The sequence below is a fragment of the Clytia hemisphaerica genome, unplaced genomic scaffold (genome assembly GCF_902728285.1).
Source record: "Clytia hemisphaerica strain Z4C2 unplaced genomic scaffold, Clytia hemisphaerica genome assembly, whole genome shotgun sequence".
Taxonomy (NCBI): Eukaryota; Metazoa; Cnidaria; class Hydrozoa; order Leptothecata; family Clytiidae; genus Clytia; species Clytia hemisphaerica.
Genome location: NW_027104076.1, coordinates 1,362,150 through 1,376,851, shown reverse-complemented (window position 1 = coordinate 1,376,851; position 14,702 = coordinate 1,362,150). Strand labels below are relative to the sequence as shown.

Genomic DNA, 14,702 nt, shown 5'->3' with positions numbered 1-14,702 from the left:
ACATTTGAACATTGTTTTCTTTTGTTCTCTTGTTCATTCATTCGTTTTTTTATATATGGTCCTTCGTTCAGACTTTATTTCTCTGGTTATTCTATTTTCTGCAAATAACTGATTTTCTAGGTATCTCCAAGTTGAGATCGTCAATCTGGCTTGTAACAATGGCCATATTGGTTGTCTTGGCAACTCTACAAAACTTTTCAAAGATTGGATGGAAAAAGATACACCGTATGTAACATCTTTTAACGATTTTTTGAAATCTACTCACGTGTAAACCTATCTTAAAGGCTATCTAAAGAAATGAAAGAAACTGTAAAATTCAACACATAAAACAAGAAAGCGCCAACAGGCCCGGCGGAAGTAAGGAGTCTGGGGAGACTTCAGCCTTCCCACTTTTGAGCAAATCAAATTTTTTTATCAAATGCCTAGCGAATTTTATCTCATTTTGAGCCTTCAGCCTCCCCACTTCTAAGGCTGTTCCGCCGGGCCTTACCAATTGCAAAAATTACCCTATACTTCTCTAAGCCTAAAGCACAAAGGTTGTGCCTTTTTTAGAGCGGTCGAGAAAAAGAAATCAATGGCCCTTGGTGAACAGAGAATTTTTCAATGGCTTTTTTAATTGCTGAATTTAATCGACCGCCGGAGGCGGTTTCTTTCATAGTGGTACGCTAATTTCGTTTTGCCTTGGCTCATTACTTTGTCTGCCATTTACTTTCGGTTTTTTTAACTAGTTTACCCAGGTGTTTCTCTTTTTTTTCTCTGAATGTCTTTTATTCGGAATTGAATAATCGAGACATGAAAAATGACTATATTGTAATCTGTTTTCAATGAATAATCTAAAATGTACTGGAGATGACATGTAGGCGTTAATAATGTGCGTGCGCTCTTTCGCGAGCGTGATGCGTGATGGAAGGCGGTCGTTTCAGTGTGGTTTAGATCCACACTGTGACCTAGTTTTATTTTGCCTTTTCAGCTCTTCATTAATTGTCCATTCGGGAATAAGTTGTCGGGGAATTGTCAGTTCGGGGAGTTGTCCTTTCGGGGAATTACTTGCTTGGGGAATTGTCCTGTCAGGGAATCGTCCACTTGGGGAATTTCCTGGTCGGGATGTTGCCCGGTCGGGGAATGGTCCGGGATTCATTGAAAATAACTTTCTGAATTTTCTACCTTTTCTTTTCAGAGTTCCAGGTGATTTCCGTAATCTTGTTTATTATTACGGTATCAAGAATTCCGGAATCGAAGCTTGGGATGAAATGTTCACGAAATTTTTGAGCAACAAGATTGCATCAGAGAAAACGAAACTTCTTTACGGATTAGCTGCAATTCAAGAACCTTGGGCTTTGGAGAGGTGAGGAATAACTCTTTAAATGTTCATGTGAGATGAAATACGGTTTTTTATAAGAACGTTTATCCTTGGGCTTTGGAAAGGTGAGGAATAACTCTTTGAATGTTGATGGGAGATGAAAAACGGTTTTGTATTAGAACATTCATCTTTGGGCTTTGGAAAGGTGAGGAATAACTCTTTAAATGTTCATGTGAGATGAAATACGGGTTTTTATAAGAACATTCAACCTTGGGCTTTGGAAAGGTGAGGAATAACTCTTTAAATGTTCATGTGAGATGAAATACGGTTTTGTATAAGAACATTCAACCTTGGGCTTTGGAAAGGTGAGGAATAACTCTTTGAATGTTGATGGGAGATGAAATACGGTTTTGTATTAGAACATTCATCTTTGGGCTTTGGAAAGGTGAGGGATAACTCTTTAAATGTTCATGTGAGATGAAATACGGGTTTTTATAAGAACATTCAACCTTGGGCTTTGGAAAGGTGAGGAATAACTCTTTAAATGTTCATGTGAGATGAAATACGGGTTTTTATAAGAACATTCAACCTTGGGCTTTGGAAAGGTGAGGAATAACTCTTTAAATGTTCATGTGAGATGAAATACGGTTTTGTATAAGAACATTCAACCTTGGGCTTTGGAAAGGTGAGGAATAACTCTTTGAATGTTGATGGGAGATGAAATACGGTTTTGTATTAGAACATTCATCTTTGGGCTTTGGAAAGGTGAGGAATAACTCTTTAAATGTTCATGTGAGATGAAATACGGGTTTTTATAAGAACATTCAACCTTGGGCTTTGGAAAGGTGAGGAAACTCTTTAAATGTTCATGTGAGATGAAATACGGTTTTGTATAAGAACATTCAACCTTGGGCTTTGGAAAGGTGAGGAATACTCTTTGAATGTTCAAGTGAGATGAAATACGGTTTTTTATAAGAACATTCAACCTTGGGCTTTGGAAAGGTGAGGAATAACTCTTTAAATGTTCATGTGAGATGAAATATGTTTTTTTATAAGAACATTCAGCCTTGGGCTTTGGAAAGGTGAGGAATAGCTGGTATAGTGTAGTTTCCAGGGATTGTTTTTTCATTTTTCCAGGGGGTTAAAAGTTATTGTAAAATCTCCAGGGGGTAAAAGACTGATTTTAGTTCGTCCACCTTCATTTTAAGGCTTCAAAAGGATTTTTCCAAGGATATTTTTCAAATTTTCCCATTTTCCAGGGGGGTATCCACACATTTTCAATAATTTGTTTTTGACTTGAAAAGGTTCGTCCATCCCCCCTGTATGGTTTTTTAATGGAACAGCCCATTGGTTTTGGAACGTTTCGGATCAAGAAAACGGAGCAGTTCCGTCCCGATAAAAATAGTGGAGGGAAACGAATTTCGTCTAATTTTATTTTTTAGATACTTAGATTATGCAATATCGGGTAGGAAGATCAGACCGCAAGATGCTTCATATGTTTTCGATTACGTAGCCAATCATAATCCAATAGGACGTCCAGTGGCATGGAATTTCTTGAAACAAAACTGGGACAAAATTTATGAAATGTAAGTAGTACTATCGACTTGTAAAGTGATACAATACCGTAGAAAGTTTTGAGGAGCGTTGGCCGATTGGTTAAAGGCGTTATCAATAAATTCGAACCAATCAGAAATAAATGTCATTTTGTAACAAGTACATTAAAATTTCGAGTAAAAGCGTGATTTTTATTCAGACTTTAATTTTGCAACCGGTGTATTTGTGACTAAATATTCAACTGGCATAAATATTTTTTCGATAATAAGACGTAAAAATTTTAGTAAAAATATAGAACTTTTCATAAATTATTTTGAGTTCAATGACTGCATCGTTTTGAAACTATTACCAAGGTGATTAAATCCCTTGAGTCTTCAAGTGTTACTCTTATAAATAGAGAAAACTCCTTCTGAGATCCATTAGGGATCAATTACCACAGCAATACATATTTTGAAAACGAGGTAAGCGTTATGCTCGTGACATAATTCATAAAGGTCTATTCTTTCTATTTAGTCTGTTCATTCTTGTTTTTAGGTTTAAAGATACATTTTTTGGAAGAATTGTTGGTTCTGTAACTTCAGGGTTTACGACAAATTATGAACTAGATAAGGTCAGCTTGACAAAACTCTACTTTTTTAACCGAGTAGCGAATAAATTTTTGAAAAGTTGCACCTTTTCATCATAAGTTCCACCGTAAAAGCTACAATGAATTTTATTTCTAATTCTAACGGGCTCTTCCAGAAAATGTTCGTACATGGGGGTGGAGGATATAGTGTCCGGGGGGAGAATAGTGGCAAACTTGCTTTGTTTCGGGGTAATTTTGAATGTTTAGAGGGTCAACTAATGCTTGTCGGGGTCAAAAGTCACAATGTCCAGGGGGTAGATTTCAAATTCAAATTTTTGCTGGAAAGCCCAATGTGTATTTACTTCAAGGCAACTAAAAATTCAGAAAGCTCGAAATTTAACCGAAATATATTGTGGACCGCATAATACACTCTTCTCGAGATGCATAAATTTATTGTTGTCCTCGTTTTCAAACAGATTTCATTGCTATAAAATTACATATTCACAATGATAATTGTGTTGTTTACACCTCATGAGACATTTTGAATTTCAAGTACTTTTGTTTTAGAGTTAATGTTTGCCTTTTGGGAATTTAAATTGGTTTAAATGTATAATTTCATGGCAATGAAATCTGTTTGAAAACGAGGACAACAATAAACTTATGCATCTCGAGAAGAGTGTATTAAGTACCCTTAGCATCAATATCACGAGAGAAAATAGATACCAACATGTGTCGTGAAATCACGAAAATGGTAACTAAATTATCCTTTCTTCTCAATCTAGATGCGAGCGTTCATCGCCGAAAAGAAGCCAGAAAATGGGCAACGTATTATCCAACAATCTGAAGAAACAATCAAATCCACAATCGAATGGTTGAGCAAATATGAAGAACCTATTGATCAATGGTTGTCCACTAAAGTTCCTGCTGCTGCTGCTTAAAATGCTATGAACTACCAATAACTATTAGATGTTATGGCAGGTTTGAGTATTTAGCAACGATTATCTACCTTTAAACCGAAAACTCGAATCACTCTTCATAAAACGTTAAAAAACAGATATGTATCTTTTAACGTGATAATCATGACACACAGAATAATTTTTGCAGTATAAGCAGAAATAAACCAATGCATCTGTATATAACAAATTAAAAAATCTTTGACAAGGCTTATCGGCAAAGAAACGTTCGCTGCTTTGTAAAAATGTAAAGTACAAATTCTACATGTATGTTACCTTATCGGGGGAAAAAATGCCGGGGGGAAGTGACGAAAATTTTGAGGGGGTGATTAAATTTTCCCCCGGCGAAATATTTCCCCGACATTTTATCATACGACCAAAACTTGTACCCGATTTTTTATCCCCGATCAAAACATTTACCCGAAATTTTAAACCAAAATTCAAATCTAATATTTTTACACCTTTATTTACCGAAATTAGTGCTTTAAATGTCGAATTACAAAAGATCCATCTTCGAGCTAGTGAAGGAAACCATTTCTTTTGGACAGTTTAGTCGGGTGAAAGTGACGAATTTGAAATTTTGGTCGGGGAAAAGTGACGACAATGCCTCTAGGTGACGAAATCTTTCCCTGACGAAGAAAAACCCCAACTAAATAAAACTCCGACATTTTTTCCCCGATAAGGAAACACTTGACGTTAAAGAGTTTGTTTTTAAATAAGAGTAATATCATTTGTTTACTCATCAATTTTAATTTACAAGCATTTGCATATTGAATTGACGCAGATGTGGAGCAAGATTGGTCAGGAAGAGGAAAAGAAAAACCGTCCTGGTATGCAACATGTGCCAGATATGAAACGGGAACTCTGATGTTAAAGGTTTTATTTTCACATGAGTGATCCCGTTTCATATCAGACAGTGTCTGCCTATTGTTATATCATATTATGAACCATTGAGTTTCAAGTCCAAAGGGCTAGAGGCGAGACTTCTGGATGGGAAATAAAACCACTTATTTCTCATCCAGAACGCCCGCGCGTAGTTTTTATACAAACGCCGGTTTGAAGCTATAGTCTATCTCTAGATTTCAAAAAATGTATTCCTCCAGAACAAAGGAATCGTTAGATACAATCCGTTGTCATGATTGCGGTGCGATCTATGCGCGTTTTGGATGGGAAATAAGTCGCTTCAATTTCTCTCGCCTGAGAAGATTTGAAGTTTCGCCTCTAGCCCTTCGGACTTGAAACTCGATGTTTTGACCAATTTTGCTCTACATCCGTGTCAATCCAATGTGAGAAAGCTTGTAAATTAAAATTGATGAATAAGCAAATTATATCACTCTTATTTAAAAACAAAACCTTTAAAGTAAAACCTTTAAGGTACTAAGCTACTAAAACTTACAAATATATTTTCTCACTAAAAAAATAGAAAAAATTTACAAAACTGTATATATTTTTTATAAAACTTCGCCAGAAATAATAAAATGATCTCCAAAAAAGAATGATTCTAAGATAAATTTATCAATATTTCGCTCTCAAAGCAGATAAAATTTTCAACCGAAATCGCAGCTTTAAGATGCGATTATCAGGATAAAATTATCATTTCACTGGGGTTGGTGACTAAAAGCGGTTGTCCAGTAGATCTTTATGATAAATCCATAAAATTCTTGTCATGTAGAATAATAACTCATCACCCTTTCTATTTCCACAAAAAAACACATTTGCTATTTCCCAGGGGGTACTAGGGTTGGGAGCTGACCGGGGGGGGGGGGGGTGCCGCTCAACTTTCGAACTTTGGACCCTTACCGGGACTAAAAAGGAGAAAACAAAGGAAAATTTTGGGAATTTTGCGACCCTTAGCGGGATAAATTTGACCGAAGTTCGATCTTTCAGGGGGTAAAAAGTTGATATCTCCCTATTCTTCCGACCCTTAGTTGGACTGAAATTTGATTTTCTGATTTTTCCGACCCTTAGCGGGACTTTGGAAATCCAAAAAAGTACCCTTTAGGGCGGCACATACCGTACCCGCCATTTGCCTAAGCACCCCCCCCCCCGGGCTATTTCCATTGAAAAAAAAGATCATTTAAAAACTACTTGACGTTTGCCAAGATTTTTAATTGGATTTAAAATCACTTTTTTTATTAGACAAAAATAGTTAGAGCTTAAGAGAACTAGTTTCAGAAGTTTGTTGAACAAAAGATGTCTTGAGAGTAAATAGAGCAGTGCAAAAGAAAGTGTCGAGAGTTTTCGATGGAATTTGTTCTACACGTACAAAAGGGATCTAAGGTGTCACGAAAATTGTGTCTAAATTTATGTTCATTGAGGTGACTAAATCCTACTCGAAGAAACTCGAAGATTGTTGCTTTTTTGAAGGTATATACTGAAGGCATATCTCTTATACGACCACCCAGAATATTCCACTGTGATATGCAGTAAGGATAAAAGGTATTTCGGAAACGCTCAATTCGAATATTAAGTTGATAAATAGGATTTATTGTTCGTAGATTATTCGGTGCCGCAAGTCTTGCTGGTAAGTAGTTACGTAAATAAGAGGGGGGCTAAATTGTTTTAAAAATTTTGTAGAAGAAGATCATTCGTCTATTAAATCAAGAAAAATATGTGCGGTACAGGACAAATTTCATGTTTTGATCGTTTTTGAGGAATTGCTATGATGTTCTAGCAGTTGAACCAATTCATGATATGAACCATTGGAGAGTCTTCTGAGAACTTTTAAAATTATCCGCCCAATACGTCACTTAAACAATAGAAAAAGTGACGTATTGGGTGGAACAAACAAAAACAGAAAAGTTGCATAATTTCGTGAAGTCATTGCAGTGTTGCATATCATGAATAAGGACCCCGCTGGCACACAACCTTATTTCAACGTTTATCTATAAACGCTATATAAACGTTGTGAACATTGATAAACATTGAAACAACGTTGTGTGCCAGTTGGGAATACAATTCTAATGGATACGATAATCGCGTTGGTGCAATGCAACATGCTCCATCCCATCAACACAAGAAAAAAAATTGCGTTAGTAGGGACCAAGCCTGGGGTTCCATTATTTTTAGGTTATTATTTTTGAAATTTAAGACCAACTAACTGTCAGTTCTACAGTGACTTGACGTCAAATCTTGTCTTGATGGTACTGACGTCGGTATGTTTTTGAACTTCAAGCGGCTGTATTTCTTTGTGTGTTGTACACGCTTTTTTTATAAGAATGGTGTAAATCCATTTTATCATGGATATTCTTAACTTTTTTGGGAAAATGATCCTAAAATATTCTTACAGCACATTCTTAGGTTAGGATCCTAATTCATACTAGATTTAACATGTAGTACATACGTCTCAAGCATAAAATGGCACTTTTGTAAAAGGAGCCTTACTTAGGGATAATTGATAATTTATAATTGAAAATGCTCTTAAAATGGCATTCTTAGCTTCAGTAGCAAAATTCCATGATGGTGATATTCTTAGCATATGCTTAGTTTTTTGGCCATTTTCATCATGGACATTCTTATAAAGTGTATTCTTATAAAAAAAGCGTGTAGTTAGAGAGTTGTTGTAATACATTTTTTTGCTCAGAATTTCATGCTATTCAAACCAAGGACCCTATTATGAAATCTTTTTACTATCAAAGATATAAAACATACAAAAATCTCATAGTTACTCTTACACGTAAGAGTAAGAATAATTATTATTCCAATTTTTTCTCCGTTCATGCTACAAATATTTTGAAAGTCTGGGAAGGGATCAGAGATATCATTGGATCTGATTCCAAATCTTCTCCTTCATCTGTTCGTGCCAATGGCCATCTCAACTCTGACCCAAACGTTGTTGCCAATGGCTTCAATGACTTTTTTACTTCTATTGCAGATACTGTCCGTTCCAAAATTGGTCCAACCAATCGTCACTTCTCTCACTATCTCAAAAATCGCATTAGGAACTCTATTTTTCTTGATCGTGTTAACCCTGCTGAAGTTTTACTAACAATTAATTCTTTATCCTTTAACAAATCATCTGGCCCTTATAGCATTTCCCCAAAAATTCTTCGTCTTCTAAAGTTTGACCTCTCTGGACCCCTTTCTTTTCTTTTTAACCTTTCATTTGAATCTGGTTGTTTTCCCACAATGCTTAAACTCTCGAAAGTTATTCCCGTTTTCAAAAACAAAGGCTCTCCACTTGAAATATCCAATTATCGCCCTATATCTCTTCTTTCCAACATAGAGAAAATTCTTGAGAAACTTATGTACTCTCGTCTTATTACTTTCTTAGATTCTCATCGAGTATTTTTTGAGCGCCAGTTTGGTTTTCGTAGATCTCACTCAACCATCCATACCTTACTTAATATTGTTGAACGTATTCGGAAATCTCTTGATGATGGTAACTTTGTGTGTGGTGTTTTTGTTGATTTGCAAAAGGCTTTTGACACTGTTGATCATTCTATTCTAATTTCAAAACTGGACCACTATGGGGTTAGAGGAAAGGCTAATGACTGGTTCAGATCATATTTATCTAACAGATCCCAGTTTGTCTCTATTTCATCTAATAAATCTTCTATTAAAATAATCCCTCATGGTGTTCCACAAGGCTCTGTTCTAGGACCTCTCTTATTTTTAATCTATATTAATGATCTTCACAATGCAATCTTTTCAAGTGAAACTTTTCATTTCGCCGATGATACCCATATTTTACATTTTAATGATGATCTTCTTTCCCTTTGCAACAGAGTCAATCGTGACCTAAGATCCCTCCAAACTTGGCTCAAAGCCAATAAAATATCCCTTAACGCTGGAAAAACTGAATTTTTAATTTTCAGACACTGTCGAAAAATTCTTCCTTTTGTTCCTTTTCTTAAAATTGGAGGTAAGAAAATTTTTCAAAGTTTAAATATCAAATATCTTGGCGTTTTAATTGACATGCACCTCAACTGGAAAGCCCACACTACATCTTTATCAGCTAAACTTGCCAGAGCAAATGGTATTATATCTAAGCTCAGGCACTTATGTTTCAACAAAAAACCTTAGTTAACATTTATTATGCTCTTTTTCATTCTCATCTTCAGTATGGTTGCCAACTCTGGGGTCTTACTGACAATACCACCTCCAAGCCTATATTTATCCTTCAAAAGAAAGCCTTACGTCTTATTACTTTTAACAACTCTCGATGCCCTTCTTCTCCACTCTTTTCTGATCTCAAAATTCTCAAGATTTTTGACCTTGTCAAATGCCTTAATATATCTTTTGTCCACAGATTCCTAAATAACAAATTACCCTTTGACCTTCTGGAGTTTTTTAACTTTATTCAGCTCGATGCTGAAGACGAAAACACTCAAAGTACCAGAGGAGCATGTTTGAAACTACTTTTTGTTCCCTCCTACAACACCATTACCTTTGGGAACAAATCTTTCTCTAAGTTTTGCATAACACATTGGAACAGCATGCAGCGATCTTATCCAAATATTACCCTGAGCTCATCTGATTTCAGTTTTGTTAAATCTCTCGCCCTTACTCACTGTCTTGGGAGATACTGAGCACACCCCTCCCTTACCAAGAAAGGTTAGCAAACTTTCTTTTAATTTATTTTTCATTACATAACAAAATTCTTAAAAATATATAAACATTTTTAACTAATTTACAATGTGTTATAAACGCAATCTGTACTTAGGTGGCCGCATCTTTTTGATTAGCTAGACTATAAGGCGGTCTCCTTCCATATATTTTTTGTGCATATCATCACTTGTATCTTTTCTGTAGTGTTAAATGGTAAATAAATACTTACTTACTTACTTACTTACTTACTTACCTCTCACAATTGTTTAATAATGCGTTAAATGGCAACATCCAAGTCCCTGATTGGTGACAAAAGCAAAAACCACACCCTTGTCGAAAAACAAGGAGACCAAACAGCCCAAAAACTACCGCCCTATCGCACTACAAAACATAATGCTAAAACTCTACACATCGTGTATCAATCAATTTGTTCAACACCATTGCGAATCGAACAACATTGTTACAACTGAACAAGCTGGAGGAAAAAAGGACGTTTGGGGTTGCTTAGAGCAACTCTTGATCAACAAAACCGTAATGAATGAAACTAAGCACTATCGGAGATCGCTTGTTACCATGTGGCTAGATTACCAGAAGGCATTTGATAGCGTACCACACCAATGGCTCATCAAAGCACTCCAACTTGCGAAAGTTCCCCCAGTTATCATCTCCGCACTCGAGCACCTTATCACGAAATGGTCAACAAACGTTCATCTTCGAACTACCGAGACGACGATAGTATCTGACGAAATTAAATATAACAGAGGAATATTCCAAGGAGACAGTTTATCAGTCATCCTATTCATCTTATGTCTCAACCCGTTATCATTTCTTTTAAACAAACTCGTGGGCTATAAGATGGGACCCAATGGTAATCGAACTCAGAATATCACAAACCTATTTTTCGTTGACGATCTTAAACTATTCGCTACCAACCTGACTCAGATGAAAACCTTGCTGGACATTGTCACGGAGTTTTCGAATGACATTGACATGAAATTCGGCTTAACAAAGTGCGCATATCTTCGAATCGACAAAGGTAAAATCGCAACATCAAAAGAACCAATCGTAATGAACAATGTCTCGATCGACCCAGTGAAGGAAGGAGATTCGTACAAGTATCTCGGCCAAGACGAAAATCTTGGATACGTCGGTCCAATCAACAAAGAAAGAGTCGTAAAGGAATACCTAAAACGAGTCAGAAAAGTCTGGGAGAGTGAACTCTCAGGCTACCATAAACACATCGCCCATAATGCTTATGCTGTTCCAGTTATCGTACCTACATTCGGTTTGCTTGATTGGACCAAAGCAGAGATCGAACAAATCGACATAAAAACTCGAAAAACACTTTGTATGATCGGCAGTTTCCACAGAAACTCTGATGTGGACCGTCTCTACGTCCAGAGAAAGAAAGGAGGTCGTGGACTTAAGTCAATTCAAATCGCCTATGAAACCAAGATCATCTCTATACGACAACATATAACCCAAAATGTCAAACAAAATAAATACATCGAATGTGCCAGAGCTCACGAGGAAGACAAAATTGTACGAGTTGCGAGAGAATTGTTACAACAAGCCGGTATTGACGACGATGAGAACGTTAGCCCTCGAACGATCAGCCAACGCTACCTTCAAAAAGTTTTGAAAACCAAATTTGAGAAGTTCGAAAGCAAAATACTCCATGGTTACGTTCAAAGAAAAGTCTCTGCAGATCAAAACGTCGACCATTCTGCATCAAAAGAATGGCTCACCAACAAATATACTTCGTCTCACTTTGAAGCGTACGCATGTGCTATCCAGGAAGGTGAAATTGGAACGAAGGATTTGATATATCGCAGAGACAGAAAGAACAACGTACCAGTAAAGCATGATAATAAATGTAGACTGTGTAAAAGCCAAGTTGAAGATATTACACACGTAATCAGCAGTTGTCCGAAAATGTCTTCACGCTACTACCTACCAATGAGACATGATATCGTTGCTAAGTTTGTATATGAGAAAATTCGACATGAACACGACAAAGAATACAACGTCAGATACGATGCTGACGAGTTCATCACTACTGGTGGCGACCGTGAATACTGGTGGAACGTGTCCGTTAAAACACCTGCAAATGTTCGTCATAACAAGCCTGATTTGATCATGTGGAATAAGGCAACAAAAAGTTGTCATATTATTGAGTTTAGTTGTCCCAACGATATGAATGTATCGAAAAAGGTGAAGGAAAAAGAGGACCACTATGGTCCACTGATTCGGGCAATGAATATCATGTACCCCGACTACAAGTTTGTCTTTGTTCCGATTATTGTTGGTGCTCTTGGTACTGTTCCCAAAGAACTGTTAATGAACATTAAATTGCTTGGCTTTTCGGAAAATGAAAGCAAACAAATGATAAGATTTATGCAACAAAAAAGTATCATCGGGACTGTAAAAATTACGAAAACATTTTTAAATTTTAAAATTTAACATAATTCATTCACAATTCAATATAATTTTTTTTTTCCTCTAGCCTGTTTTTCCTATTCTACTCAAGTTCATTTACAAGTCTCGTATGTTTTTATCATGACCTTACTGCTCGGCAGCAGAGAACAGGGTTAATTTCCACCCTGAGAATCTGTAGGCCAGAATCTTATGGGTGTAAATCAACCATTTTCTTTGTTCCTTTGCTAATTTAGTCTCGACATTTTCGGTAACGTTTTTACTATAAATTTTAACTCATATTTCATTTGATTTTAACACACTTTATTGTTTTAATCCTTGCCCTTCAGACGTCGGGCCGGAGTTTTTATTGTACATCTATATAATAATTTTAAATATATTCTCGAACCTTACTTGTACCCAGATATTTGTCTATCCGGAATAAAGTCCATAGCCCCTCTGTTGCGATTTCGCGCGGCCGAGTGGCGGAATACTATGCCCCAACAAACCGCCTCTGGCGCTAAAAGGATACAGGAAAAGTGTGTAATTCGTTATCGGAAGTAATTTCCCAATTTACATTACGAATTTGGCTTTGAAAAGAAGCTAATGTACGGTGGCGGAGACGACGAAAGTGTGACCCTGCTGATTCTAACCGAATAAATTAAATTACCATGATGCATCCGTTCTCGTTGTAAAATGAGAAAATGAGAAAATCATTGTCAAGTTTTGAAATATTTATAATTCAGACAGTCAAGGAAATCCCTCAAGTGCAGTAGTAATTTTTACTGCAATTGCGGTATGAACATTGCTTTTACATTTTCATATACTACAATTGCAGTTTATACAAGAAACAAAATTCATGATTCCAGAAGAAAACAGGCAATTTTGGTACATAATTGATCATATCTTTTTAACGCACAGATGAATTAATTTTTCTGTAGATCAGATTCTTTTAATTAAGACAAGCTTTCTTCTCGTATGATTTTTTACAGTTGATGTTTGTTTACTCAGGTAAAAACTAAAATACGTCAAATAATGATGACGTCATCAAAAAATTTCAAATATTTTTAATGCATTATTTCAAAATCAACAATCAACGTCTCCAGTCAAAATTTGGTGTTGATTGCATTAATAGACTTGAAGTTATCGCTGTTTTCAATAATGACGTCATTTGAATCTTACTTATGACGTGTTCTTTCGACGTATTTCCTAACGTCAAAATCAGTTTTTGGTCAATATCTTGAGATTGGCTTAATTTAAATTTTCGGCCCAGCACTTTCCGAAATCCTCTCATTGATACGCTTCTTTTGAGCTATATACAAGAGTTAAGGAACAATGGCATAAGCCTATGTAGGCTAACCACAAATGAAAACTACCGCAATTATTGAGTGTCAGAAGCGTTTGGTTTGGCCTAACACTACTAGGCCTGAAAACATCAATTGTGGACACGGTTGATGTTTTTTATCCACAGTCAATCATTTTTATGGACAGTCAATCATTTTTATGGACAGTCAATACCCAAACATCGACTGTCAATACTTTTCATCAACTGTCAATATCCAGATATCAACAGTCAATATCCAGACATCAGCAGTCAATTAAATAATCTCAACAGTTGATGAAAAGTATTGACAGTCGACGTTTGGATATTGACAGTCGATGTTTGGATATTGACTGCTGATGTCTGGATATTGACTGTTGATATCTGGATATTGACTGTTGATATCTGGATATTGACTGTTGATATCTGGATATTGACAGTTGATGAAAAGTATTGACAGTCGATGTTTGGATATTGACTGTCCATAAAAATGATTGACTGTGGATAAAAAACATCAACCGTGGACAATTGATGTTTTAAGACCTAGCAGTGTAAGTAGTGCTTAAATAGAATAGTTGGAATAGTGTTTCAAATAACCAAGAAATTAGATAAGAAAGTTACTAAGGAACAAAGTTAAAGTAAAGAAGAAATTAGAGAAGAAAGTTATAGAGGAATAGTGTTTCAATTAACCAAGAAATTAGATAGAAAGTTACTGAGGAACAAAGTTAAAGTAACAAAGAAATTAGAGAAGATAGTTCAGAGGAATAAAGTTAAAGTAACAAAGAGATTAGAAAAGAAAGTTACAGAGGAATAGTGTTTCGAGTAATTAAGAAATTAGAGAAGTAGACCAGCGGCTGAAGTAGTGTTAACTGTGTCACTTCCTAGGGTACTCCTTGGTATTGTCTGTTTACTTTTGATGTCTAGACAGTGTAGGTGGAACTTTGATATTCCAGGATTTATGATTTTACCAGCTTTTTAGCAATTTTTGCCTTGCTAACCCAAATCTCGCAAAATACATCTTTTGGTCAATGGCTTTTTTTCTGA

The 14,702-nt window shown here is 36.0% G+C and overlaps 1 protein-coding gene across 1 annotated transcript in view; it reads left to right on the top strand.

The window, feature by feature from the left end:
- The window catches only part of LOC136812633 (glutamyl aminopeptidase-like), a 30,011-nt gene extending 25,455 nt beyond the window's left edge, over nucleotides 1–4,556 (top strand). Inside the window, exons 17-21 of the mRNA XM_067069161.1 lie at nucleotides 121–225; nucleotides 1,178–1,345; nucleotides 2,743–2,886; nucleotides 3,389–3,464; nucleotides 4,202–4,556. Coding sequence (XP_066925262.1) covers nucleotides 121–225; nucleotides 1,178–1,345; nucleotides 2,743–2,886; nucleotides 3,389–3,464; nucleotides 4,202–4,357 — 649 coding nt within the window. The 3' untranslated portion in view covers nucleotides 4,358–4,556. The remainder of the gene's footprint in view (nucleotides 1–120; nucleotides 226–1,177; nucleotides 1,346–2,742; nucleotides 2,887–3,388; nucleotides 3,465–4,201) is intronic.
- The last annotated feature ends 10,146 nt before the right edge of the window (nucleotides 4,557–14,702 follow it).